General features: G+C 37.7%; 2 protein-coding genes across 15 annotated transcripts in view; both read left to right on the top strand.

Moving 5' to 3' along the window:
* The window catches only part of MLIP (muscular LMNA interacting protein), a 111,072-nt gene extending 88,640 nt beyond the window's left edge, over positions 1–22,432 (top strand). For 7 of the 14 annotated variants that reach the window (XM_082300629.1, XM_082300619.1, XM_082300626.1 and 4 more), the window contains 3 exons: positions 4,885–4,938; positions 12,446–12,477; positions 14,579–14,886. In XM_082300629.1, the coding sequence (XP_082156755.1) occupies positions 4,885–4,938; positions 12,446–12,472 (81 nt within the window). In that variant the 3' untranslated portion in view covers positions 12,473–12,477; positions 14,579–14,886. Of the gene's footprint in view, positions 1–4,884; positions 4,939–12,445; positions 12,478–14,578; positions 14,887–22,342 lie in introns of those variants that run through there. The other 7 variants (XM_082300622.1, XM_082300632.1, XM_082300623.1 and 4 more) reach the window with 2 other exon arrangements.
* The window catches only part of TINAG (tubulointerstitial nephritis antigen), a gene marked incomplete at its 5' end in the record, with an annotated part of 44,047 nt that continues 41,866 nt past the window's right edge, over positions 22,113–24,293 (top strand). The window contains one exon of the mRNA XM_082300754.1: positions 22,113–22,482. Coding sequence (XP_082156880.1) covers positions 22,113–22,482 — 370 coding nt within the window. The remainder of the gene's footprint in view (positions 22,483–24,293) is intronic.

Below are 24,293 nucleotides of genomic sequence, written 5' to 3'. Positions count from 1 at the left end.
AGTGAAATGCATTTTAATATTTTATGGAAGTGATCCAAAATGTAACATCCAAGACAGACAACACAATATTCTAGTTACAGATGGGTTTTCTTGCAATTGAATACTTCATTTTAATTTTCTAAATTACTAGCAAAAATTTGCAAGACAAATCAAAATATTTTGCAGAAAGCTTCTTCTTTTTTTTTTTTTTTTTGCTAGTATTTTTCATTGAAAAATAATTTTGGCAGAAAATCCTTAGTCAAATCCATCACAGACTGGTCCGGCATGTGAAGCTAAACTTGGTCTGGGAAAAAGCAGCCCAAGGAAAACTGCACTGCTCAGCTTGCATGCATCTCCCTCCCACTCCACTTACAGATAAGGAATCCTTGCTGCAAAGCCCTGTAACTCTTCCAGCCTCTAGCATTCTCTGGTATTGGGTTGTCCAGAGAAGCTGTGGTTACCCCATCCCTGGATGTGTCCAAGGCCAAGCTGGCTGGGGATTTGAGCAAGCTGGTTTAGTAGAAGGTGCTTCTGCCCATGGAAATGGGGTTGGAGCTAGGTGATTTTTAAGGTCCCTTCCAGCCCAAACCTTTCTATGGCTCTATGATTCATTCTATTTAGATTCAAATCTCTCAGTCTCACCACAGTCTGGTGTCCTTCAGGCCTGTGTGTGGTAGGAACCTGTCAGGAAACCATGTTTGTGTGAGTTGTTTCTTTTTTGCAGGTATTTATCAGTACCTGGAAAGAGTTTTGGAATCTTCAAAATAAAAATGCACAGCTACAGTAGTGTACAAGAAGGATTTGCAAGTCTGTCACGATGTTTTACTGCATAAGTTTGAAGGCACATTGTAAATCTGTATTGTGATCACTATTTCTACTTTACTTTTTGTTTCCATAGAGGTACAAGATGCAAAAGAATTCAGTGCTTAACAACTGAAACTTTGAAATAGATTTTATACTGTATCATTTCAAAGAGACTAGAGGCATTATAATCATAAATTGCCCGTTTACATTATATGATTTTCTTTCCCCTTAGTTGAAAGTAGTCCTTGTTCTGCTGCTGTGGGTGTTTCACCATTTATTGGTACCGAGTATTTAATGTTCATTATCACTCAGATAAAGTGGAGAGACAGAAAACAGTTTTATAAAAATGTTTGTTTGTTTTGCATGTTTAAATAAATGTTTTTAGTCTTTGAGAAATCAGTCATTTTTCCCTATTGTGAAAGCATGTGTCTATGTTTAATTAGGGTCTAGAGTACCTAATTTATTTTCAAAGGTGATTCAAGACTTGACAGAGTAGTGTAAATGTGAATGTTCTCTGGCAACTATAGTTGAAATACTCTCACTTCTTATGTATGTTATCTCTCACTGGTTCCAGTTTTAAACTGGTGCTTCAATTAGCAAAGGTTGCAGAGCCTCCTGAGAGCAACTTAGATTTATGAAAAATGTCTTACACTGAGAACAATTCAGAAAGCTTTATATTAGTTCAGAGGCAGCTGTGATTCATAGCACAATAAAGATGAACTGACCTTTTAAAGGCAAATATGTCTTGCTGATTACAGAACTAAATGAGCAAAGGTCTAATGAAGATATTATATAACCACCTCTTTCCAAGCCTTGTCTAAGTCTGTAAGAAGTTATTTTGGGCAGGTATATAATTTCTCTTTGAAGTTACATGCTGCTAATACTTACATATTGTAAAGATTCTCTGCTCTCCTCAGTATAATTTTGCAGCCACAAATGCAGATTTGTCTAGTTTGCTTTTCCATTGTTCTTAGAAATAATAAAGAAAAAATGTCACATTATGAGAAATCTGAGTAACGTCTGGAAAAGTCAGATATTATTGATTAATCTTGTAAGAGTAATGCAGAATTTTGTAACTTTGTCAAAGGAAACGAGTAGAAATTATAAAAGAAATATTCATCTCCCATCATCAACAGACACAATCTTTTGGCATTTGCATAGGAGGTAGGGCTTCTTGCCAGCTGCTTTGACCTGAAGATGAAAGAATGCCGCTGACAGAGTTTGATGAGGTCTCACTGAGACTACACACCCATAAAAAGTACAAAGATCCTAGTTGCATTCACACCCCAGATCTGGTGGACACAAACACATTCCTATATGACTCTGAGGGGTGGTAGGCACACAGTGTCTAGTTAAGAAAGAGCTAATCCAGCCTCATTCTGCCTACTTCATGTTCTGGTACTTTTAAATTGTCTGTGTAGTGTGCATTCAAGAACACCAAAAATCATAGCTTTAAGGAAAACTCAGAAAGGAAAGAATAAGGCTCCATAGCCTCTTGGTTAAACTCAGGACAGTATGGGACATTTTCTACAGCAAGACAGACACATTTTGGTTTGCACTGACACTTGATGGAAATAACACAGATAATTGGCCTCCAGTTCTTTAGGATGAAGTCACCCAGCCGAGGCATTTGTTTCCTTTGCAGCTGGCAGAGGCGGAATTGTATGATTCCAGGGAAGAACCCAACACCTTTCTTTCAGGGACCTGCAAGACTAAATGTTATTTCAGCAGAAAAAGAGTTCAACACTAGGCTTATATGTTCCTTATTCACTAAAGTACTGCTTAAAGTTCCTTGTAAATGAGCCATATGTGAATTCCTTAAGTCTAGACTCATCTGAGGAGTAGAATGTATAGACTCTTCTATGATAACTTCAAGGGTTTTAGGTCAGAGAAGCCTTGTGGAAACAGAGAGAACTGTATATTGTTAACTAACTCTTTTTCTTCATTATTAATTAGTGAATTCCTTACCTTCTTTCAATTAAACCTCTCCAAAATAATCAATATTACATGTCTGCTCAGAAAATATAAATAATTTTTCTGTCTGTGGAGACTGTCACACAGTTTGTCTCTTTAGTTTGAAAAGAGGGTGCTATCAAAATAAGGGAAGCAAATATATTTCTTGGACCAAGAAAGGTAATTTTGTCTGGTCTAAGGAGGGACATGAGACCTCATATTGAAGAAAAAGGGTAAGGCAGAATCATGACTCAGAGGGGCATTTCAGGTTAACAGGACAGGCAATGGATACTTGGCAAGAAAGGCCAGGATGAGACAACACAATAGAAGTGCATTTTTCATTTATTTGCTCTCTGTGCAATTTGAGAAAAAGAGCTGCTTCATTCTCAGATCACTGCCTGGCTAGGGAACTTTTCTTTCTTGTGAGTAGTGGACAATTCTTCTCAGAGGGCTTAGCTGTACATCAGAAAGTGAAGAGAATATGAACAATACTTTCCTCCTTCTCTTTGTGGTTGACCCTCCAAACTTTGGCTGGGATACAGACGGGCCACATTCTGATAAGGCAATGACTATCTCAACTGTGGGGTTTATTTCAATGGAATACACTTGCCAAGATACCACAGGTGTTGCTAGAACTCTGTAGCTGTGTATCATCAAGGATTGCCCAGCCTTGGTAATCATGGGACGTTTGATTTGGAAACAGGAGTTCTGTCTCCCATGCAGACCATCCAACACCTCCTGTGTGTGCTGCAGCGGGGAGTGGTGTGAGGTCTGGGGGATGCCTTGACAGCTGCCTGGTTGACATTGGGAGCCACGTGAGCGTCAGAGGGAGGGATGTTGCCACTGAGAGAGTCTAGGCACCTTATCCCTTCCTTACCCCTCTTTTGCCTAAATTTATTCCTTCATAGAAATATATTGAATAAATAAAAAAATCTGTTGCCTAAAGTTATTCCCTTGCCTTTTCATTTTTGGGAATAATAATCACAAAAAAAGTTAAATGGTTCAAAACTTCTGTTGTTGCTAAAGTAGATTCCTTCTTCCCTGCAAAGGAATCAGGGCAAATTTACAAAGGAAGAGAGAAATACATAGCACATCCATAAAGTAATTGCAGAAAATTAGAGCGTATTCCACTTCAGTATATTTCTTTGTGTACAGGGCCAGTCTAGCAGATAGTTTTGCTTCTCAAAAAGCACAGTGTAAAAATCAATTTTCGTAGAAGAGCAATATTTTTAAGCAACAGATAATTTTTTGATACAATATTTGATCTAAATGCCAAAACAAATTAATGCCTTTGATACACTGAAAATAGCAGGCTTCTTCCAATCTTGTTTTTGGAGAATCCTAAAATACCCAAATCCCAGAACTTTCAGCAACCTTTTCTTTAAAGATGATGTCTCTGTGTCAGCCTATAATAAAATGTCACAAGCTTATGATCTTAACCTTGGCTTTATAGGCTCCAGCTGATCTATTTACCTGCATTCTAATTAAAATCTCGTTGAAGTTGGTATGGTTCTTCACGTGAGTCACAGCCATCAAACTTTATTACTCAAATGCAAGATATATAATATTCAAAACACTGGAAAGTTATCAAGATTGAAACCAGTTTTCTGCACATACTAACTACTGTTACACAGCATTTTTTAGTGAAATGTTTGTATGATTTATGTCTATGAAATTTCATAGACATATGAAATTTCATAGACATATGAAAGGAAAGCTCTTTTGGAGGAGATACGAGAAGACAGATATTCAAAGTGACAGAAATATGGTTGCAGTTTTAAATAACTTTATGTGCATTATCTAATACTAAATGTATCATAAATTGGTGCTCTTGCTGTGATTTTTACTTGAGATGCCTCTTTGAAATTCAAAAGGGATTTATCCCTTCCCCAACCTTCTAATTATGGGTATATAATATAACAGAAAACAGACCATAACTTGAAATAGATTTTCATACAGACAAGAAGTAGTAGAGTCGGCTGAACACAAATTAGATCTCATTGCCTTGCTATCCTTTGTATGTCTGAGGGTATTTGCTTTAATTTTAAATTTTAGTGATATTTATATAGAAATTGAACTGCTAATGAATTCTTTTTTCCTGTTTTTAACCTCATGTTCTCTCCAACCTGTGACATCTTGGCTCGGCAGCCCAGTCATCCCATGGTGCCTATTCCAGAAAATGAGACACTCATCTCCAAGGAGGTAATCAGTTGACATTTAATGGGTTTAAGCATCTGCATGCTAACTTTATCTTTTATTTGCATAGCTCATAGAAAGTTGATCAGTAAAAATGTGCTGAGCTTTCAAACCTGCTTTAATCCAATGCAGAGACCACATAAACATTATTTATTCTCAATGGTCAGTGAAGAAAAAAATCGAGAGTTGTTTTGCTGCCTGTATTGCTTATGTGAATTTGAAATAACACTAACATTTATGCTCCAGGTTCCTGGTATGTGCTGTTGGGATGTTAGAAAGTGGCAATGGTTAAATTATGCTCTTTGTTAAATTATGCAGCCGTATTTAAATAACACCTTCCACTGTTTTCAGTCACTAATATAGCTCCTGTGTTAAATCCCAAATACTACAACAGGTACCAGAAGCACTTAGGATAATTAGTTATTGAGAATTTCACAAAAGACAGTCAAGAAAACATCAAATGTAGTTCAAGTTTGTCCAGTATCAAAATTCAGTGCCAGTTTTATTTGACTTTGAAGAAGGATAAAAATTTTCTTGAAGTCTAAATTCAGTGGCCAATTCCTGACTATATTTATATAACTAAACTTTAGGACCACAGTGGTTACCACCCTAGACAGTGAGAGCAGAAGCAATCTATTAGTCATTATCAATTTTCTCTTGAGACAGAGCATACAGAAAATTAAAAAGGTTCAGCAGGCACTGGCAGGTCCTCTTTTTCCCCTTAACTGGCAAGGTTATGAGCATGAAGCTGAATTATAGCCTCAATGTTGGAATAAACATGTAATTCAATTAACTATCATATTCTTTACTCTGGCTTTGAAATGTCATAGAACATCATGCATTACAGGACGTTTTCAATACTATTTTAGAAATTCATCTAAGAAGGCATAACTTACTACCAATAATAGCAGCATGAGAATGTTTATGACAGAAGAATTAATTTTTTACTACTGAGACCTCTTTTGCCAGGTGCATGCTCACAATTCTTTCACTAGTTTTTTAATGAATTTAGAAATACAGATAGGAATGATAATTACATATTTATAAACAGTTTATTTTTAGTTTATTATATTAAAATTAGATTCTAGTTTGTCTAAAAGCAGCAACATGATAATTTAAATAAATGAAATGGATGTTTGCCAATAATTTCTACCAATGAGTAAATTATTTTTAGTTCTAAAAAATATTGTGGGAGTTTTGGGGTCAAGCCCTTCACATTTTGGAAGTGGAGGATTTGCCTGAATTCTGAGTTTGTTGAAAACATATCAATATATCTTCACAGTTTATCTCAGTTTCCACTTAAAAAATAAGGGGAGAAAAGATAAAAATGAAAAGAGATTGATATCTCACTTGTTGGGTTGATCAACAGACTGCTGTTCTGCACCAGGAGTATACAGGCACAACCGTAGCCTCTTATTCTCATGGGCATCCCTGGGCTCCCTGTGCAGGGTGTCAGAGACTTAGAGCTATTTCATATATCTTTTTGTTTGAATCTCCGTCACAGCCTTCCAAATCTCCTCCTTCCTTCCTTGCCTTTGACATTCCTGCTTGTTTCTACACCATCAATCCCCTTTCCTCTGCCTCCCAGGAGCCACTTCTTGATTCTCTCAAAAGCAGGTGTTACTGTGGAACTGTGTCTGCTGTGGAACTATTCAAAGAAAGACCCAAAATGCCCTCACAAAGTGAAGTTAGACCACAAATACCTGGCAGATCTTCTGAGATAGATTGTTTTTTTTTCCATCTCTGCTGTAAAGTTTCTGAAATATTACTGAAGTAATGATCTATCATTAGAAGGCAGTGAGAGGGACTGCATAGTTCTGAGGGTAAATTTGTTTTGAGATTAAGCAGATTTGCAATACACCAGGAACTCTAAAACGTGTATATATACACACATGTATGTATATTTGTGTATTTGTATAAGTGTGCATGTATATATCTACAGCCTCTGATGATGCAGATGATTTTCCTGTATTTGAAAATAAGATAGAGGGAGGCAAACAGGTAGATCCTTGTCTCTCATCTTTCTGCTTTACAGTTTGCACACTGAGGGAGAATTTTGCAGATCTAATGGAAAGACAGATATTTTCAAAGAGAATTCTCTAAGAGACAAGACACATAATTCAACTGATGCATTATTAAGATCAGTTCAGAAAGTGAAGGGCCTTGTACTGACATAGTAATGTCAGACACAACAAAAGTGCAAAATTCCTTTGGTTAGAGGCCAGCTTGGTCTGTTCCAAGATAGGTAAAATATATAGAACTGTCTTCTAAAAGTTTGCTTCGCTTTTAAAGAAGCGCTTTGAACAGAATTTCTATCAACCAATTTATTAAAAAGCTTAAATGTACTACAACAGTGGGAGAATTTGTAGCATGACCTGTAGAACAACTATACCTGATGAAATTGTGGTTGCATTTATAAGGACCAAGGACAGTCAATGGGAAAGAAGAAGATTTATAAGTGCTGTTATCAGTATGCTTTCTTTTTCCTTTGATTGCATCTTACTGGATGACTTATAATGGCATTAGCTAGAGGCAAATAATATGCTTTAGGGTCCAAAAAAGTGTCAGATACCATTTTGTACAGCTGAGCAAGCTGACTATTTGTGCTGTTTCCCTGGGGCCTGTCACTAATGTGTATTTTGCAACTATGATTCTGCAGGTGAACTCCAGTCCATGTAGATACATCAGGAAGAATTGTGCTAGGCTCACCACAAGCTGCTCAGGAAGTGACATCAAGAGATGAAACATTTACTGTTTCCTCTATTACAAATCAAAGAAAATGTTCTTCATAGAACTATTCAACTCACTGGTACAGAGCAAATGATCTAATATTTTCCCCAGTTTTTAATCTCATTTTTAGCAGGAGGAGGTGACCAGGGCACACCACACTGGCCACGTGAAGGCTGAGCGATCTCTTTGTATGTTTAATGGGTGGCAGAGAAGACACAAATGCATCTAGAGATGACCCCCCTTTCTCATTCTCAGTCAAGAAGGACTGAACAAGGCATCTGTTTCCCTTGTGATCTATTGCTGGAAGTGGAAGTATACAGCACTGATACCCAGAAGGAGATCAACATTTATTCTGTCTTGGAGACAGACAGGAGAGCAACACAGAACTAGAAGCTGCTCAAGATATTTGGGACAGTCTTCTTAGCTGCCCTGAGGGTAGTGGCTTCTTGGAGATAAGTTGTTGTTGACCTGTCTCTGAAAAACAAACACATTTTCACAGTTTCCTCTTTTATGTGGTTGGGTTTTCAGAATTGTATGTTATAATGCTCTCCCTTTCCAGTGCATTAAAAAAGCGAGGTAGGTCTTGGTTGATGATTTTTAAAATCACAACATCTTTCAGGCACCTGCATTATTCCTTTGTATTTAGGAACCTATCTTGACTCTAGGAACAGTTTATACCAAATTTACACCTTATGAGTTTACATAACCCACAAATCTCCACCGAATTTAAAATGTCATTTTTTTATCAGTGAATTCTGTTTGGATGATGAACTGATTACAAAAAAATCTGCCAAGTCATAAGCCCAATATTACTCTTACTGCTATCAAAAGACCCTTAGATCACTGTGCTATATTATCTAAATTATTATCTGCCCTCTTTATCTAAAATTATATGTAGGCTCATACTTAACTTCTCCTGCAATGTTCCTCCCTCAGTATGAGAGAGTCAGTGGGATTCGTGCAATTCAAAAAAACAAACGGATGGGCAGATGCTCTGTGAAAGGCAAACACCTCCTTGACCTCTAGGAAGGAGCGAGAGAGGAAATGAGGGGAATGTGCTGCTAGTTTCTCCTTAGTAATTAGTGTTGTTTTCCTCAAAGCAAAGTATTAACTGGAAATAAAAATAATAATAAAAAAGGAGTTACCTTTGTATTCAAAAGAATAGCATTCTATTATTTGTGTAATTTTAGTGTCATTCTGTAACAGCATGCACTAAGACCTGTGAAATCCTTGTGAAAGCAAGAAAATAAATAAGTGACATTCTCCTCCTTGTGAAATCCTTCTTTACAACCAGTGCATGTTAAATGGAGGAGGTCTGAAAGATACTCTTTGAAACCTAACCAAGCAGTATGCCAATAATTTCTGATACATACTGTCTTCCTTTCAAGTAAAGCTAGTGTTTGCCCAGGCTGTAATGTGTGAACGGTATTATAACCATTCTCAGAATTTTACTGAGTCAGAACCTTTAGAGAGAACAGGGGGCATATGTACCTCTAAAATCTGAAAAAACCCACTGTGTGCAGGGGCTAAAAGTATGTCCTCATTACCCTTATTCATCTATAATTTGAAAAATCCCAAGTCTACAATTACAATTACTAATAAATGACAAATTACAGTTACTAATACAATTACTTTAGGTCCATGTAATCTTTTGCTGCAGCTGACTCATCACTCCGTTTTATCTGTTTGTTATTCATGAAAGATCTGCAATATTTACTTGAGAAATCAATAGCATTTCTAAAGTCAACATTCATAAAAAGATCCCATGAGAAAAAGCTGATTCTATTGACTTCACTGGCAACAGGATTTCACTGACTGTCTTTTGTGCAAAGCAGCGAAAGTTTTTGAAATTTGAAATTCTGTGAAAACGTCAATAAGGTTCAAAGTTCTGTTATACACTGCTCTTAGTCTTTATTTACTTAAGGAGTGTTCCTGCTCAGAAGTCAACAATACTATCAATTAATCATTGATAGATTCTACATATAAGAGGAAAATGTACCAATTTTATGAAAGTGTCCTTGTACTAAAGAATTTATGTAAAGGGTTTTACTTTAAACAAAAGCTCCAATCTAAATGGCATTATCACAGCAAAGTGGTGTTCTTCCAGTTAAACACCCTCCTCACTGGGCCCTGAATTATTCTGTAATGATTCAGCTTGTGCATACTGCTCAATACCTTTTCAACTTGTAAAGAAGATTTCAACTTGTAAAGAAGATTCCAACTTGTCAAAGCAAGGACAGGGATGTGGTAGATACCAAACAGAAGTGGAGGGAACTCTACTGGCAACACTCCTGCTCAAACATCAACTTTACGCAAGCACCTTCTTTTTCCATTTAGTGCTGGGACAGATCTTTCCAAATGTTTTGGGGAAAAAGACCGTGTTGTTCCATGTGCTTTCTTAGGAGACAGAAACATGGGCTCTTCATGTGTCACATCATGGATGTACTATTCACTTTTTGCTTCCAATCTTGATTAAGTTTGCAGCCTTGTTCCCCAGACAGTGGAGAGCTGGTGTTGACTGGTATGGCAGAACACTGCTGCCCATTCCTCTCTGGAGTAGTGGTCTCACTGCCCTTAGTTTATTTTGACCAAGCCAAGGACTGCAATACTAAGCTCTCTCCATATCCTTATGTTCATTTAGCTGAAAATTTAATGACCCTGCAAATGAACATTAAAAGTAGGAATAACTACTGCTTTTACTAAAGGAGTAAGATTTTCAGGTGTTAGCTGTGACAAATTCTTGAACTTCTAAATTGGATGGGCCACTGAAAGGGAACAGTAAGCTGTAGCCTTCTGAGTCTTATAAATAGAAAGGCAGGTCCAAACAATGCACACTTCTAAATTCTCAAATAAAAACTTTAAATATCAGCAGATAAAATTTCTATTTACTTTATATCTAAACAATGTTTTAAATTTTTTTTTTAAAGATTTTATATGTACAACAGGAAATTTATATTGCGACAGGTATTTGGGCAATACTTTTAGTCAGCTTCAATTATATCTCCTTGTTTTAAGTAAAATTTTTCAGTTATAGCCTACTAAATTGAAAGGGCATATTAGATCACCATGCTTTAACAAGAAAAAAGCCTTATACACATTTATAGAATTTTATTTGTAGGGTGATCGCATAAAAAGAATTACTGTAAATATATTCATTTTATAAGTTTACATTAAAAATTCTGAAAGGGTAGTAATATAAGAATGATAAAGTTTGAAATATCAGTATGTGATTCAAAGTACAATTTTAATCTAATTCTGCCTGGCATTAAGAAACAGCTGTTGTTATTGGTCCCATTTAAAGAATGGCAGGAGTACTGAGAAACAGTTTTGGAGGAAAAGAACTTGCCCTGAATAGGTAGTCAAAACATAGTTGTAGGCTGAAGAAAGCTTTTTAAAATGATTCAATATTTAAGTAATGCATAAGTAATTAGAATCGTAGAATCAGATTAAAATTAGCTATAGTGTTTGACCACTCTTACAATATAAAATATTTTTCCTTACGGCTAATTAAAATTTCCCCACTTGCTGCCGTGTTTTCTTTCATCATGCAAATCTGAGCTGTCATTAAACCCTTCTTAAATAACTGGAAAGGGAAAATAGATACCCACCCCTTAGTCTACACTTTAGGTTAAAGAAGTGCTGTCTGTAGCCACCCCTCATCTGTCACACATCTTTCCCAGAAATCAAATCAACAAACACTTGCAACCATCCTGGTAGACGTCCATTGGTTTCCTCTGCTTGCTTGACAAAGCAAAAAGCTGTTTTTCTTGTGAGGGCTCAAAAATGGAAACTACATTCCGGATGCAGCCTCACTAGTGCCCAGCAGAGGGGAATAATTTCCTTTAACCTGCTGGCTATGCTCTAATTAACACAAGTGTATATGGGGTTATCCTTCATCACAACAAGGCTAGACTGATGCACACTCAGCATGGTGTCAGCTAGACTTCATGTCTTTCTTGGCAGAGCTGCTACAGGCCAGTAGCAGTCAGTCAATCACTGGCCTGTGCCATTGCATGGGTTAATCACTTCCTCCATCCCTCCTTGTCCCCTGCCCCGGGCAGGATTTTGTATTTGCCTTTGTTCATGAATCTTCTGCTGGGCTGTTCCTCCAGTCTGGCAAAGTCCTCCAGAATGGGAGCCATACCCTTAGAGTATCAGTCTCTCTTGCCCCTCCAAATTCAGAGCATCCACAGACTTCCTGGACATACAAGCTTTTCACATCTCTGATGGAGATGTCACCCTAGCATCCTCTGAAATACCACCTGGAACAGAGATCTTGAACTGTTAAATACTATCTTTTTAGACCAGGTGGTTATTGGTCCACCCTGTAGTCTATCCTACTCCTTGGTTTGGGTGCCAGGCTATTCTAGGAAACCATGGCAGAATCCTTGCTAAGGCAGAGGAAAGCGACACCTATGTCATGTGAATGCAAGGGCGGCCACATGCTCTGTCCTCCCAGCATGACGTTCAAAAAAGAAGTGGAAAGTGGAAAACCAATGAGTCTGAAGTGTCCTCTGATGTGCACTTTGTCAGGGTGATGTTTCTCTGTTGAAATTTGCTGTGTGCAGAAGACTTCCTGAAGCATGTCAATGCATGAAAAATCATTCCTGGTTCAGTAAGCAGAGTTATAAATTAAGAGTGCAGCAAACCAGTGATTAGAAAAAAGAGAAAATTGCTGTATGAAGCTGTCCATCAGTTTTTACAACTGTTCCTGCATAACATATTGCAGTTTCTATTCTCCTCTTCACTTTGTTTTCGCCTTTTTTTTTTCATTTTTCTGTAGGTTTCCAATGAAAGAGGTTCTGTTTAGATATGGTGAGTATTACTATTTTTTCTAACTTGATTACAGTCACAATTTGAATATGTAACTACTTTGGTGTCACTTTATCAAATTTTTATCATTTTGTTTAAAAAGATGATAGGATGTTTTAGGTACAAAATTCAGTGTTTTGATAATAAGATGGTTATGTTTGGTGAGTGATTTTCTATCAATAATTACCAATGCAGAATAATTCCAATTCTTAGCATGACAGAATAAAGTCACAATAGAATTAATTCTAAGTGGGATGCAATCAAACAGTTGGAAAAAATTGAGGTATAGTCTGGAATTAGATTGTGAAAGGATGTTAGGGAAATAAGATGAATTTTTTTTATATTTGAGCACATGACCACATAGTGCCATTAAATGAGTGGTTTGCTAGAGTTAAACAATACCATGTTGCAAATAATATACTGTGCTTGAGAGCTGATTTGATGTATTACTTAGCAAGAAAGGTCAGCAAATAGGTGATACTGAAAGGCTGAAATGTTGAACGCCTTTTTATTCTCTTTCCTTGTTTCAGTCTTCACAAGAAAAGAGATTAATTATGACTAAAAGTTTATTTCTATTATTATTAAAAATTTGAGAGTAGTATCATGGAGAGAAATGGAAAATAATACCTGAAGGAATACTGAGGTAAATTGGAATATTCAGGACAGAACAGCCTAATGAAATTAACCCTTAAAATACTTAACCTAAGCAATTTCTCAAACACTAGTGATTAGCACAATGAGTAAGCTCCCAGAAAACGGGAGAAAGGCAAACACAATGTTCTATCTAAGCAAAAGAGGAAAGGAAATGCTAAAGAATTACAGAAAATTCAGTCCTAATAGCATTTCCAAGACACTGGAACAAGGTATTAAACAACACATTTGTAGACACCTAGAGAATGGTAAGAAGATAAGATTATTTGCACAGGGACACGTCAGAAAATCCTATCAAGTTGATCTCATTTCCTTCTGTGACAGCAAAGCAGATATAAGGATGTGTTTTATACAGTGTACCTTCAGTGTAGTCCCACACGACATCCATAAGCAAGCAAAGCAGATACGGACTAAATTAAACTCATATAAGATAGATATGTACTTGATTGGAAAGCAGGACTCTGAGAAGAGTTATATGCTTCTGGAGTGGGACAACATCTCACAGACTTCCAGAATGCTGTCTTGTAGCTCTAGCACTATAAAACTTTGCCATTAATTACTTTCTCAATGACATGGACAATAGGCTTACCCAATTTACAAATAATGCTCACTTGGGAGGACTTGCAAGCAGCATGGAAGCCAGGATTTTAATTTAAAAAAATTGACTTACATTACAAGAATGGCTTGAAATAAATATGATTTGGTTGAAATATGGTTGAAGAAAAATACAAAGAAATATGAAGGGTACAGACAGAAAAGGAATGACAATAATACTGCAGGTGAGAACATGAGGATTATAGGGGAGGACAAACTAAGTCTGAGTAGAAGAGGTGATGCATTCAGGGAGAGGTTGAAAGGAATACTTATAATATGATGAATATAATTACTCATTTTTTTTCACGATTAGTGCAAAATCAGTGGCATAGGATGTGGGAAACAAATGGAAGATTCAGAAAAGATGTAAATACTTCAGTGTCTTCACACAGAAGATAAGAAATAAGGACAGAGAGAGGCACAGCAGTTTCTGTCTCTTCATAATGGACTATTATAAAGGATATTAGTCACTTTTCCATCTTTCCTGAGAGCAGGAGAAAAAGAAATCGGTCTAAATTTCAGGGAGAGAGATTTAGTTTGAATTTGAACAGTTACAGCTCTGTGAAAATTTAAGTCTTAAAAGCAGTTTACCTCAGGCTGCTGCAAAGACAGGCAAGCTTCTCACAAAATAAATTCGGTCTGCCAGCTCTCATCTTCTCCCACAGCTAGAGCACAAAGGAGGAGACTGAATAGATCTTTAGGGTTGGGTTTTTTTTCTGTGAAACTATGAATTCTATTTGTTAGCCAGATCATCAGGTTGTATAAATTAGGAAAACTAAGTGACCTCAGTGTGTGTTATGCATCTTACTAATCTGTATTTTTGACAAATTGTGTTCATGCAAAAATCCTTCTTTTGCAGCCCCAAATTAGGATCAAGAGCTAAAAACCATATTTTGAAGCCTGTTTCTATATTGAGAAGGAATCCACAGCACCAGTCTTATTTAAAGCACCATTTTTAAAAAAATTGCTTTCGGTATGCTAGTTGCAAGGCAATAATAACAGTCAAATATTCTTTCAAGAGATAATCCTATGTACTAGCATAATTAACCCCAGAGGCACACACATGAATATGGCATTTCCTGAAGTGCTTGCTGGTTTAAGAGATGCCCAATATAACACAGCATATTTTCTTTAGAAATAATATAAATGTTGAAATTAAATAAAGCTGTATTTTTGTTGCAAGGTGTTTTTTGTGATTCTTGTTTTTACTCTTGTAAATCTGGCTCCATGGGTTTCAGATAGCTGAGAACAAGTGCCATCATTGCTGGGAAAGGAATGCTCCTGTGTGCTTAACCTTGGTCACATTTTGCTGCCACACAGACACTTGTATTTTGTGAAGTAGTCCAGGGATTATTCACGTTTGTGTCAGCACCCACAGCAGTCAGCAGTGAACACGCACAGCAATTTTCCCCTGCCATGCAAAATTCATGGCCCTTCTGACCGTGCCAGGTGCAGAATTACCGTCTGCTCTCCTGCACACTGGGAGGAAACACTGCTTTTCAGTTTATACTGCTGGGTTTTTGATCTTGTGCTGCTACCACAGGATGTTTACCAAGCCTGGATCTTAAATGTTTTGCTTTGAAAATGCATTATGAAAGTCTAAGGAAGCTGGTTGTCTATGCTGGCATAAGTTAACTGAGTTCTCCCCAACCTCTTGGTCCTTTGAACCACAAGGCACCCCACAGGGGACTCTGACAACATGCTCAGGACCTTTGCATCGCAGCCCTGTCCCAGAGTGCAGGAGCATTTTATCTCCTGATGCGTTGTGATTAAGACTGATATCTTAATGAGAATCCCTGCTGTTTTCATTAAAATTAATGTGATGAACTATTTTATGAAATACTACCATAAGTAAAAACATAAAAATTAAAACCAGTCTAAAATGGAATAGTCCATGGGCTACTCAGCCTCTTGCCATATTGGACCTGGTGTGATTTTAATCCAGCCTACTTTTAAGCTGTTGGACTCTGGAGCTGTGAAAACGGAAGAAAAGGTCAGCAGTCAGTAAGTCTCTCTCTCTCTAGGTAATATATTAATTTGTCAGAACATTCTGAAAATATTGCTACACATTTAAGAGTGGTGTTTTTTGTATTATTTTCTTTCTCAATGGAAAAATAACAGAAGTTAACTGTATAGACCTTGTGAATTGCATACCTAGTAACCCGGTGGTGGAAAAAAAATTTGAAAAAGCATTTCAGTGAGTTCAAGAGAGAGTTTGTGGGGTGAGAAATCAACACATACAAATAGAACAAAAAGGTATAGAAAACTTTAAAAAATAGATAAAAATTTCATATATATAAGCATATCTATAACTATAAATGTGTTAAAAATACTCTAGAAATTGTAATAGATCTACCCACCAAGGACCTAATAGTATTTCTTGTTTCCAGTAAGGCACTGAAGTGGGAAAAATTCATATTTAAAGCCATGTGATCTGTGTAATTCTCAAAGCCTTAATCTGCTTTCCTGCCCATATTTTTTCAAGGCATTTGTTTTGTACTGAATTTGTTCCAAGTCCAAATTTCTTTTCCTCTTGAATTTTATTTTTGTGGAGCCCAAATCCATTCTAGCATGTCTAGCTGAGAGAATTGTTCACATGGCATAGTTTTAAGTTTAAATTAACCCATGAGATAGAAGCCCACAGGTGAAAAGAACACAAGCAAGAGAAAGAACTACTGAGATTAGAGGAAGGACAAAGGGGAAATCCTTTTTTTGACCTTTGGGTTTGTGAGTTTGTTGATCTGTGCATAATTTAAGAAACAGTTTTGCTCTCTGTTCAAACAACTTCCATCTACAAATGAAAAATGAGATTATATTGACAATTACAGTGTAGAAACCCTATCCTGGGAAACAAATGGAAAAAGTGTTAAGAGAAAAAAAACTCTAAGGAGAGATTATAAAGAGCAAAACAACATGAAAGTGATTGCTTTTTCTGAAGTACCAAAAAATTAATGGATGCTGCTTATTCAATAGTGTAATATATTCAGTCCAGTTTCTGATGCCTTTACTCTGATTTTAGTAATTATTTTCTGGTAAAATACACTTTTCCATCAGAATCAAAACGACTGCCCATGTTTAGTGAGGGCTTCTGATCCCCTTTTTGCCTTAACTTCTCTTGCAGTCTGATACTCCATGTTCGCCACCCCCCCACACCCACCCCACGCACACTTGTGATGTTTCTTTTGTTGCTATGTGCTACAACTCAAGCTACCTAGAAAATGACTTATTAAAGTTGGCCCAAGTGGTCAGAAGGGAAATGTGTCCAGCACAAGAGGTGTATTTGGAGAGTGACATACTTGAGAAAATCTGGATGCTGCATCTGAATAAGGACAGCCCTTGGCCCCAGGGTTCAGCTGGCTGGCATCCAAAGCCTGGTTTGGTGTGGCACAGCTCTGTGGTCTAGACTCAGTTTTAATGAGAAAATTGCTTAAATCTCTGGGAGTTCACAAACTAAAGCTATGCATAATGAGAAAAGTGAAACAAAGAGAAGGGTTTTGTTAGGATGGTAAGAGTAGCAACTCAAGGACAGAAAAGGAAAAAAAATCTGTACCTTAAGGTATAAAAAAAATCCTTGAAAGCAGAGAATCAGAAAGTGGCAACTAGGCAACACGGAGGATCAGCCTGTAAAGGGGATTAAGATACAGACTTATGAGAAGCAGCTGAGGGAGCTGTGGGTGTTTAGCCTGGAGAAAAGGAGGCTCAGGGGAGACTTTATCACTTTCTACAAATACCTGAAAGGAGGTTGTAGCCAGGTGGGGATCAGTCTCTTCTTCTAAACAGTAAGTGATGAGAATGGCCTCAAGTTGTACTGGGGGAGGTTTAGATTGGACATTAGGAAAACATTTTTTCACTGAAAGGGTGGTCAAGCATTGAAATTGGCTGCTGAGGTAAGTGGCAGATTCACCATGCCAGGTACTGTTCAATAGGTATGTGGATGTGGCACTTGGGGACATGGTTTAGTGGAGAACACAGTGATAGGCTTGGCGATCTTAAATGTATTTTCCAAAATTACTGATTCTATGATTCTAAGATTGGTGGGATCAGATAGGACCACACGATTAAGATGAATGCCAGTATGTGCATAACTTCTTGCAACACCAGCACAATACCTTCTGAGAGCTCATACTGACAATGAAATACAGTATTTATATCCTATTTATACAGTATATATATCCTCATCTCCTTCACCTCTGACTGGTTGATGAGGTTTGGGATTGGCAAGCTCACAGTAAACATCACCTCTCTGAAGCTATATGCAGCCATGCACAGGTTAATATGTTCACAATAGTCTGCACTGACAACATAACAAAGGTGGCATGTGGTCCATCCTATACTGGGGTCACTGTCAAAATTTCCATGCCTGGTTGTGTTTCTTGAGAGGCTCCTATTCAGGTATGAGCCACAATGACTGCTGCTAGCCGTTCTGTAAGTCCTAGTGCAACACCGTTTAGGAAAGCACCTGCAGCTGTATGACTACATGGACACTGTGCTGGGGCATGCACAGGGTTCCCCACTCTTCACAGGTTCACTGGGCTGAGCCTAGAGTGGGCTGACCTTGACACAATGCAAGAGCACAGCTGGCAAGAAGAACGAGATAGCACCAACTTCCTCGAGGTTGACTGAGTGATGCAGCTGGGAAACAGGCACGGTCAAGTACAGTGGTGGGAAGAGTGAAAAGGCTGTGAGGGCATAGCAACCATTTAATCATAGTAATGTACCATGCAGCATACATATGTAACACCCATAAAGTAATTTCCTTTTATCTGCAGTTGTTGACTCTGAATTCTTGGGCATTCATGTGTGTGAATCTCTGCGTGTGAGGAATGGGATTTCTTTGGCATGTACAATTTGGGTCAGTTGCTCTTCCTCTACTTCTAACCCCAAATCTGTTGATTCAAATATCTGATGAATTGGGAGAACTGGTCCCAGAGACTGTGAGTTACAAGTCACACTGTGACATGACTCAGACATCTGATGAAATTTTTCACGTAAGAGACCATTATTTTGAGTTACATGTAACCTGGATTAACATCGTAAGAGTTGAGATAGGCAGCCCTGACATTTTGAATTAGAAGTGGCACTGATTGCTACCACACCAACAACCCACAGCAGTGAGCTGCCAGGCTCTTGCCAAAAGGGTGAAGGCACCCCCATTCCTATGCCTGCTCCAAACATACAAAGACTGAATTGACAGTGAGAAAATCACTTTAACACACAGCTTGTCTGTGCATAAACACATCTAGGAGCTAGTCATTCACAATTTGGGAGAATAAATCCTATTCTGCCATTAGTACAAGGTACAGAGAATACATTGTGGGATAACACTTTTGTTGAAGTAATTTTGCTTTGAAAACTTCTACTGCCTTGCAACCATTAATAAAAAAGAGTAGTAAGTATAAAGAATCGTGGCCATTAGAAATCAGTGATGCATTCTGTGCCAGGAGGCACCAGTTAAATTTCCATTTGAATTCAACAAAAGGGATGGACTGTATCATGGCTGAGTTTAAACTGGAGACAAGCAATTACATGGATTCTCTGATGCACTGAGTTGTGCCTCCTGGCAAATGACTGACCTGGGGTGTGGCGTCGTGGTTTCTTCCTTGACTTGTCAGGTGTCCCTTCATTTTCCTGGCGTAAGGTCATAGTACTGCAATTCCCCCTGCACAAGGCTTGGTTCCCATCTGCGTGCAGCAGCTATGAGAAGGGAAGGTGTCACGGTTGCCCGATGGGATGGGCTCTGCTGTCCATCCTGGGAGCCACCTTCAGCACCAAGAGTCTTGCCAGCCACTGCTATCCTACCCTTCTCTGAAGGTGCTGAGATTTTTATGATGCCCAGTAGGCTCAGTCAGACAAATTAGGACAACTTTTGAAAGAAAGGCTATGGAATAATCCTGAATCAGCTTCAAAGAGATTCTTGGCTTTTTTTTATTTTAATGCCTTTTTTTATTTTTTTTAAAATTTGTTACTCCACCAATTATTCAGTGGTGTTAATATTTGAATTCTGGCCAAATGTGTGGTGTTTTCTGAAGCTCGAGGGTAGACATCAAAGACTGCTGAAAGAGGAACTAGACATATACTTTTGCGCTTAACTGTGCTAACTAGGACTAGGACCCTAACTCAAAATCTTAGGAGACCTGTTGTGCTTGGTATAGGCTAATCTTCAAGAGAGAAAAAGGATCATGTCTAACTGTTCCTAAATTGTTACAGATAATTCAGTGCATGCTTTCACACAGTGAAGACAGAGCTGCTTGGCTTACAGTGGAAAAATACTGAAAAAAACCCCATTTGCTGAAGCACAGTGGAATAGTTTTGTGGGGTTTTTAAAGGTTTGAACACAAGCCATCAAGTGGGAAAAATGGGTTGTATCAACTTTGTTGGAAACAAAGGTGCTTAGAAACACAAGTTGATTTTTGTGTTCCTTTAAAAGAAATCTAACTCCTGTGTAAATGAGCTGAAGTGATTTCCAAGCAAATTCCTTGCCTCTGCTTTATCATCAGCAGGTCTTTAAAGTTAAAAAGAGATATGCCTCTTCACTTAATCTGACTGACAGACATTTACCACATACGGCAGCTTTTATTCTTTCTTATGCTTCCAGAGCAAGGAGATAACTAGATAAAAGTATTTCTGAAGATTTCTAATGCAAAGGAGATTTGAATTTTGGTAACGTCAGTGCAAATCAGAGGTCATTCTCTTAGAGCTGAGAGAGCTGCACAGGCATAAGGAAAAGAAATGAATTATAATTTCCAGAGAGCACTGTATCCATGAACAAATCCTTGCTCATCTCCCTTATATTTGTTGCATTATAGCAGTCAGTGGCAGAATTAAGGTTGTCCAGATTTTTCTGTTATTAACAAAACAATAAAAAAAAAATCTGAGCAAATTTGAAGGCTAAGATTTATGTACTATTAATGTGATTACCTGTTGCTGGCCTTGGCCTTTCTGTTATCTTTCACACAGAAGATTGCCTGCAAGAGAGCAAAATAAAAATGATGTGGTCAGATGTAATTTTCCCTCATCTGTAGCTCCTTAGTTGTGACAAAAACAGTGTAGGAGGCAGGCCCAATAAAAGCACTGCTGGTAAGATATTGAAGACTTCAATATTTGGATTACAAGCCCAAATATATAAACATAGACACACATTTCCTCTTAATGCCTCTACCGTTCATGGCAATGCATCTGCACTGGCTGTGCTTTCAAAAGTAGCTGCCCTTTGATGCTATGCCTTCCCAAGCAGCCCAGCTGAAGTCACAAAGGGAAAAATCCCCTTAATTCCCTAGAAAACAACCCACCATCAACTTCTCCAGGTTCCTCTCACTTACTAAGAAATGGAGACAGAAGGATGACTGGTTTTTACCTCTGCTTGTTCAGCTTTGGAGACTTAAATTGTTTTGTCCAGATTTGAAATTGTGGGTGGGTTTTTTTATTTTGATTAAGCCTTTTGTGCTATCTCTGGTAGGAACTTCAAAGTTCTTTGGTACTTTTTTCTGAATCTTTTAAGTTTTGGCAACAGTACCACGTATATTGCTTTAGGCCCTCTGTTCAAAAACCTGGAGATTACAGATCAAGTAGCAAAGGCTTTCAGACTTCTCCTTCATATCCGCTCTGGTTTTTTTGTGCATTTATAAATACAGCCATTTCCTTTTTAAATAGGAATGAGCACTTATCAGTGGATATTTATTATATTAATTAGAATGACTGCCAAGTTCATTTTGACTACAGAAATGCAAACCTTAAAAGAATACCTTTGAGTAATAGTTTATGCTGAATATCACCTGATGTTTTTTCTGAATTTGCCCATAATAAAATGAGTGAAAAAAGTGAAGCATATGAGGTTAAGCTAGATCACTGGAAATAAAATTGAAATGGGGGATGCAGGATAAATTTATTCCAGTGATGTAACCCTGCTTATCAGAAAGCATGAAATACAATCTAAATGTTAAAGATTTTCTAATAATAAGGAGAACATGCTGGTTATAGGTACATGAAAAGAAGGAGAGCTTCCTTTGACAGCATCACTTGTTCCTCACATTGTTTTGATTTTAGAAGTCTGAAGTATAGAACTGAAATACTGGACTGTGTATATTTTGTATGTTCTGAAACTTTAGTATAAACTTTGTCACTTGCAAGAGATCGCACCCCAAGTTTCATAATGATGAATACATAGCTGTGACTCTGTTTTCAGTACCTCTGTATCTTGGGCAAATATATCAGTTTACAACATATCTGACTAATAATTAACACATACAGAGTCTTCCTAGAAAACCCTAGTCTACAGCTTTCTGTTCAGATTTCTTTCTGATTGCTAACTGGTGGTACTACATCTAGATTAAATGAATGTTTGCTGAGAAAGTGAAGGACAACAAGCCTGAGAAAAGGCTTCTAGAGGCACAAGAATGCGGTGCAAAATTCAGATATTGCTCTTTTACTGCATTGCAAGTGAAGTTTCGATGGCAAAGCAGCTTGATTCTGGAAGAAATTTCCCCCGAGGACTTTACTCTGTAGATGACAGGGGGTCTGCTAAGTGGAACAGGATTAAAAGGAGTCCGTATCAGGGAAGTTCCTGCAGGATACGAGGCTGTTGCACAGGAAGAGATGATGACTGCAGCTTTACCATTGTCTCCAGGGGAGCTATATGTTACTGTGACCAGTACTGTACCTCAGGCTCTCCTGGGCCTGTAGACTGTTGTGCTGACTACTGGGATGTCTGCAACCACCCTGTGGAGCCCACCAGGTCAGAGGAGCCTTGGCCACCTCCAGCATGGGGTAAGTTGAGAGAAAATGCTCAGTTGGTTTTAGTGCATCACAGTGAAAATATATATAGAATTAGAATTACTGATTAATCCTTAGAGTGTATACATCCTGAAAATGTCACTAAAGATGTGGACAAAGACACTGAGTATGACATTGCAGTAAGAATTATACTTGCTGTTATTTCTTTGTCTCTAGGACATTAGCATTGATTTGATTATATTTCTCTTGGACAGACCCTTTGTTTTACTTGAAACTTCACAGAGAATAACCTCATTGGGTCAAAATTAGTGTAATCTCAACAAATTCAATAGGGTTTCACAGATTAACATGAGGTGAACAGCAAGCTCAAAATATTTGTGTCTATCAGTACAAACAAATCATCAACAAAACTAAGGGTTATCCTGAATGATACTGCCCTGAGGTGTTCTGCAGTGGTTTTGATGCAGCATAGCTTTCATTTTTTCTGGAAACAGTTCAGGTGTGGGACTAAATGAGGGGGTGTGCTTAGAACAAAGAGTAGGTGAAGGGATGTGTTTAGAACAAGGATTTGTGTCATATTTTAGTTTCTTACTAGTTAGTTTGCAGTGGAAGTCCCTCCAGAGCTACTCTAAACCAAGTCTAATTATTTTTAGTACTATAGATTGCAAAAAAAAAAACCCCAAAACATGTGCAAAACAGGTGGTCCTCCCTTGGATAGTGGAAAGGCCAGATCTCTGCTGGTGTGCAAAATACAGTATTGTGGATTTTAAGACTATGTAGCTTCTTACTGTCAGTGCACCAAATCTGGCCAAAGATGTAGAGAATGTGCCAAAGATGTAGAGAATATACCAAAGTTTCAAAAGCCTAAAATCAACAAAATAATGCTGTGACTTTTTAAAATTAACCATCTCTTTGCAATAACCTTGCTGCTTGCAGTTCAGCACTCAGAACACAAGCTCTTCAGGAGGCTGTGCTCTTAGGCTCGCAGCCAAAACCTGATAAGTGGGAGTGACAGAAATGCTGCAAAACAAATTTGATTTTCCAAAGTGTTTCTAACCATCTAAAAGAATGTTCTAGAACTCCATGTAAATAAAGACATTTCCTTCATTTTTATTTGTGCAGTGGTGTATATTATTTTCGACGTGGGGTGTTTGTTGCAAGCTCTGCATAACCACATAGTTGCATTTCTGCTCCGGAGCTGACAGCTGGTGAGTCTACTTTGGCAAACTGTCTCATGGAATTGGATCACTACAAAACCTGCAGCAGTTTGCCATGTAGTCACTGCCACAAGTCTACCTCTAAAAGGTAGAAGTATAACAGTAGCTTTAGATAAGGCAATAGGTGAGGGGTATATTTTTATTGCTTTTAATCCAATATTTTGCATTTGTGTGTACTGTTTTGTAACTCCTAACATACCTGCCAGAGGTAGTAATTATATTTACAGTATTCAAGTACCTTTACTTGTCCTATAGATGACTTTATACTATTTTAAAATATGTCATCTCACAAAAAATCCTGGTTCTCTGGTTTTTAAAGTGATGGAAAGTCTGCAGTTTTTAAAAATCTCTTTATTGAACATTCATTATATAAGTAGATGAAAGGGTAAAAGTAGAATAATAAAGCCAAAATAAAGTGGGGGGGAAAAGTAACAAACAAAATAATCTCTAAAGAATCTTCCTAGAACTGAAATGTCTGAGGAATTGGAAAGAAAAAAAGGTGAAACAAGTAGGACTGAATGTCTGAAGATTAAGCAAATCAGGAAGCATACTGAGAAATGACATAAGTATGTTAACTGACTTTTAGCAACTGAGACTACACTTCTACCTTAGACTAAGGATTATTTA

Source organism: Coloeus monedula (genome assembly GCF_965178545.1).
Source record: "Coloeus monedula genome assembly, chromosome: 2".
Classification (NCBI taxonomy): Eukaryota; Metazoa; Chordata; class Aves; order Passeriformes; family Corvidae; genus Coloeus; species Coloeus monedula.
The sequence above is the reverse complement of the archived record's forward strand: the minus strand, read 5'-3'. Positions and strand labels throughout refer to the sequence as shown.